The 5,000-nt window shown below is 48.6% G+C and overlaps 1 protein-coding gene across 1 annotated transcript in view; it reads right to left on the bottom strand.

Annotated features, from left to right (window-relative positions):
* The window catches only part of tbc1d8 (TBC1 domain family member 8), a 67,462-nt gene that overhangs the window by 46,418 nt on the left and 16,044 nt on the right, over positions 1-5,000 (bottom strand). The window contains exons 4-5 of the mRNA XM_076262944.1: positions 2,962-3,175; positions 1,261-1,498 (exon numbers count right to left, since the gene is read on the bottom strand). Of these exons, the coding sequence (XP_076119059.1) occupies positions 1,261-1,498; positions 2,962-3,175 (452 nt within the window). The remainder of the gene's footprint in view (positions 1-1,260; positions 1,499-2,961; positions 3,176-5,000) is intronic.

The following is a 5,000-nucleotide window of genomic DNA, read 5'->3' as shown; positions in this document are numbered from 1 at the left end:
GTGTGTGTCTGTGTGTACCTCTTTGTGAGCGGAGTGTGTATGAGGGTGTGTGTGCGTGTGTGTACCTCTTGGTGAGTGGCGTGTGTATGAGTGTGTGCGTGTGTGTGTGTGTGTGTGCACCTCTTTGTGAGCGGAGTGTGTATGAGTGTGTGTGTGTGTACCTCTTGGTGAGCGGCGTGTGTATGAGTGTGAGTGTGTGTGTGTGTGTATGAGTGTGTGAGTGTGTGTGTGTACCTCTTGGTGAGCTGGGTGTGTATGAGTGTGTGCGTGTGTGTGTGTGTGTGTATGTATGAGTGTGTGTGTGTGTGTGTGTGTATGAGTGTGTGAGTGTGTGTATGAGTGTGTGTGTGTACCTCTTGGTGAGCGGGATGTGTATGAGTGTGTGTGTGTGTGTGTGTGTGTGTGTGTGTACCTCTTTGTGAGCGGCGTGTGTATGAGTGTGTGTGTGTGAATGTGTGTGTGTGTGTGTGTGTGTGTGTGTGTACCTCTTTGTGAGCGGCGTGTGTGTGCGTGTGCATGTGTGTGTACCTCTTTGTGAGCGGCGTGTGTGTGTGTGTGTGTGTGTGTGTGTGTACCTCTTTGTGAGCGGCGTGTGTATGAGTGTGTGCGTGTGCGTGTGTGTGCGTGTGTGTGTGTGTGTGTACCTCTTTGTGAGCGGCGTGTGTGTGTGTGTGCGTGTGTATGAGTGTGTGTGTGTGTGTACCTCTTTGTGAGCGGCGTGTGTATGAGTGTGTGTGTGTGTGTGTACCTCTTTGTGAGCGGCGTGTGTATGAGTGTGCGTGTGTGTGTGTGTGTGTACCTCTTTGTGAGCGGCGTGTGTATGAGTGTGTGTGTGTGTGTGTACCTCTTTGTGAGCGGCGTGTGTATGAGTGTGCGTGTGTGTGTGTGTGTGTACCTCTTTGTGAGCGGCGTGTGTATGAGTGTGTGTGTGTGTGTGTACCTCTTTGTGAGCGGCGTGTGTATGAGTGTGCGTGTGTGTGTGTGTGTACCTCTTTGTGAGCGGCGTGTGTATGAGTGTGTGTGTGTGTACCTCTTTGTGAGCGGCGTGTGTGTGCGTGTGCGTGTGTGTGTGTGTGTGTGTGTGTGTGTGTGTGTGTACCTCTTTGTGAGCGGCGTGTGTATGAGTGTGCGTGTGTGTGTGTGTGCACCTCTTTGTGAGCGGCGTGTGTGTGTGTGTGCGTGTGTGTGTGCACCTCTTTGTGAGCGGCGTGTGTGTGTGTGTGTGTGTGTGTGTGCGTGTGTGTGCGTGTGTGTGTGCACCTCTTTGTGAGCGGCGTGTGTATGAGTGTGTGCGGGGTCCTCAGGCCGGCTGTGGGCAGCACTCTGCGCAGGGCGAGGTCGGTGAGTTGCGTGATGGTCGCCATGGCGTCGTCCATGCTCAGGAACATGGAGAAGTCCCGCTGACGCGCTCGGGTTCTCACGCGCAGAACATCCGTCACGCGGCCCACGCTCACGCGCTCCACACCGGTCACGTCCGCCCACGCCAGCAGCAGCTTCACTGCGGCCGCAAACCACAACGTCAAGGTCACGACAAAGGTCATGACAAAGTCACAAGAATGAGAACCAGGAGAGGTCGTCTGAAGGTCATGAGACTAGACATTACCGCTGCCTGCCCGTCACTTTATGTACTTTAGAATGAGAACCAGGAGAGGTCGTGTGAAGGTCATAATGACGAGAATGAGAATCAGGAGAGGTCGTGTGAAGGTCATACTGAGCATGAGTCAGGAGTCAGCCCCTTATAGCATGAGTCAGGAGTCAGCCCCTTATAGCATGAGTCAGGAGTCAGTCCCTTATAGCATGAGTCAGCCCCTTATAGCATGAGTCAGGAGTCAGCACCTTATAGCATGAGTCAGGAGTCAGCCCCTTATAGCATGAGTCAGGAGTCAGCCCCTTATAGCATTAGTCAGGAGTCAGCCCCTTATAGCATGAGTCAGCCCCTTATAGCATGAGTCAGATCTTTATAGCATGAGTCAGATCCTTATAGCACCTTATAGCATGAGTCAGTTCCTTATAGCACCTTATAGCATGAGTAAGCCCCTTATAGCATGAGTCAGCACCTTATAGCATGAGTCAGCACCTTATACCATGAGTCAGGAGTCAGTCCCTTATAGCATGAGTCAGGAGTCAGCACCTTATAGCATGAGTCAGGAGTCAGCACCTTATAGCATGAGTCAGATCCTTATAGCTTGAGTCAGGAGTCAGCACCTTATAGCATGAGTCAGGAGTCAGCACCTTATAGCATGAGTCAGGAGTCAGCACCTTATAGCATGAGTCAGCCCCTTATAGCATGAGTCAGGAGTCAGCACTTTATAGCATGAGTCAGGAGTCAGCTCCTTATAGCATGAGTCAGGAGTCAGCACCTTATAGCTTGAGTCAGGAATCAACCCCTTATAGCATGAGTCAGGAGTCAGCCCCTTATAGCATGAGTCAGGAGTCAGCCCCTTATAGCATGAGTCAGCCCCTTATAGCATGAGTCAGATCTTTATAGCATGAGTCAGATCCTTATAGCACCTTATAGCATGAGTCAGTTCCTTATAGCACCTTATAGCATGAGTAAGCCCCTTATAGCATGAGTCAGTTCCTTATAGCATGAGTCAGCCCCTTATACCATGAGTCAGGAGTCAGCACCTTATAGCATGAGTCAGATCCTTATAGCATGAGTCAGATCCTTATAGCATGAGTCAGATCCTTATAGCATGAGTCAGGAGTCAGCACCTTATAGCATGAGTCAGATCCTTATAGCATGAGTCAGGAGTCAGCACTTTATAGCATGAGTCAGGAGTCAGCACCTTATAGCATGAGTCAGGAGTCAGCACCTTATAGCATGAATCAGCCCCTTAAAGCATAAGTCAGCACCTATCTGTGATCATGTGTGTGTGTGTGTGTGTGCATGTGTAAGTACTTTCCTTTCCCAGCAGGTAAGAGTAGTGTGTATGCGTGCGTGCTTGCGTGCGTGTGTACCTTCCTTGCCCAGCAGGTAGGAGTAGAAGGCCAGGTGGTTGTGTGTGAGGTGGAGCCAGCCCTGGCGGGGCACGTGGCTCTTCCACAGGCAGCAGGTGTACTGGGCGATGAGCTTCTCCCTCTGGGGAAGGCCGAACCGCTGCTCCAGCCGAACCGCCACCTCACGCAAGCCCTCAGGGTCCGGCTGCCCTCCAGATTCATCTGCTATTAGGCCCTGCACACACACACACACACGCGCACGCGAGACAGGACCAATCGTCAAAATTTTGGTGTCCACCATTCTAGTTCATCCGAAACAAACCAGAAAAGGGACTTAAAGTGCTAAATACCGGAATTTTCCTTTAACCCTCACAGGAAGTCTCTGCCAGAGAGCTGGAAGTGAAAATTGAGGAGGTCCTGGTGTGACATCTGTTACCGCCTCTAATTTAGTCTAGTCTGTAGTCTATAGCCGCTTCTGCTGTAGTCTAATCTGTAGTCTAGTCTGTAGTCTAGTCTGTAGTCTGTAGTCTAGTCTGTAGTCTATAGCCGCCTCTGCTGTAGTCTAATCTGTAGTCTAGTCCAGTGTTTCCCAAAGTCTGGGTCGCGACCCACAGGTGGGTCGCAGGAGATTTTATTTGGGTCGCCACTCGCCAGCACAATTTATGTTGTGTTATAGGCCTAACTGATACCATTTGTCATTTGATACCAGGACAGTTAACAGTTTTCTATTAGGACACAGTCACGGTTTTGTCATAAAAGCTCATGAAACTGGGGGAAGAACGCATCGCAGAGGGGGTGCCTGAGCATGGATATCTACCTCTCAAAATGAAACCGTTCTGTGGGGCGTCTGCCATGTACCTCGCAGTTGCAAACGTCAACTGACATGAATCCGCCTATTTGCACGAACATTAACAGATACCAGCTCCTCAACTTTACCGATTAAAATCTAGTGACCGTGCTTTCAACTAAAGCAGACATCCATAGACTGGACATTAAGGGCATTCAATTTGCATGTAGATAGTTTCGATTGTAGATGCAATCTTTAAAAGTTAATAGCAACCTCCTCACATTCTTATTTCTGATTTAAAATGCACAACAGTGCATTATATTAGGCTACAATTTAAATGGACATTTTAAACACTATTCCTCTCGTTTTTCTACCTCGCTAACTCCAAAGTAAAGGCGCCTATTCTTCAGGCTATTGCGCAAAAGCCTCTTGTTCTGATATAACGACTATACAATATAATATAATACAACAATACAATATAACGACTTGAGTTATTTGCTGTTTACATCGGAATTGACGTCCACAGTGTTATGGACCCATTTGTCTGCAACGCAACGCAGCCTAGGCCTACTACATTTTTTTTAGAAATACAGGAACAGCTTACTATGCTGACGAATGACGACTGCGCATGCGAGAATTTCCCCAACTCTCGGATGCGCATTAAAACGTATCTTTTCAGTAGTCATTTCCAACTTTTCAGGCTGATGGTGCTCAAAATGCAACACAACCGTGTTCAAAGCAGAGATCCTATAGCAATGTATATGGTTGGGGGAGGCATAGAAATTTGGAGAACCTGTGGCCTAAAACAATATTGGTGGTTGCAGGGTAGATTTGAAGTGAAATGGGTCGCGATGGTCTGTCATTTTTAAAAAGTGGGTCCCCAGAAAAAAAGTTTGGGAAACAACACTGGTCTAGTCTGTAGTCTATAGCCGCCTCTGCTGTAGTTTAGTCTGTAGTCAGTCAGAGATGAGCTGTGTTTGTGGAAGACTAAGAACTGTGGTCCTGGACTGAACTCAGGGTGGAGATAGAGTTGCTCTAGTGCAGCTACGTCACTCATATGGAGATAGAGTTGCTCTAGTGCAGCTACGTCACTCAGGATGGAGATAGAGTTGCTCTAGTGCAGCTACGTCACTCATATGGAGGTAGAGTTGCTCTAGTGCAGCTACGTCACTCATATGGAGGTAGAGTTGCTTTAGTGGTGCAGCTACGTCACTCATATGGAGGTAGAATTGCTCTAGTGGTGCAGCTTCGTCACTCATATGGAGATAGAGTT

The sequence above is a fragment of the Alosa pseudoharengus genome, unplaced genomic scaffold, assembly GCF_046254945.1.
Source record: "Alosa pseudoharengus isolate Yale_2024_CS ecotype anadromous, Long Island Sound unplaced genomic scaffold, YU_APseudo_1.1 YU_APseudo_1.1_scf_3, whole genome shotgun sequence".
Lineage (NCBI taxonomy): Eukaryota > Metazoa > Chordata > Actinopteri > Clupeiformes > Clupeidae > Alosa > Alosa pseudoharengus.
Note: the sequence above shows the minus strand (reverse complement) of the source record. Positions and strands in the feature narration are given on the sequence as shown.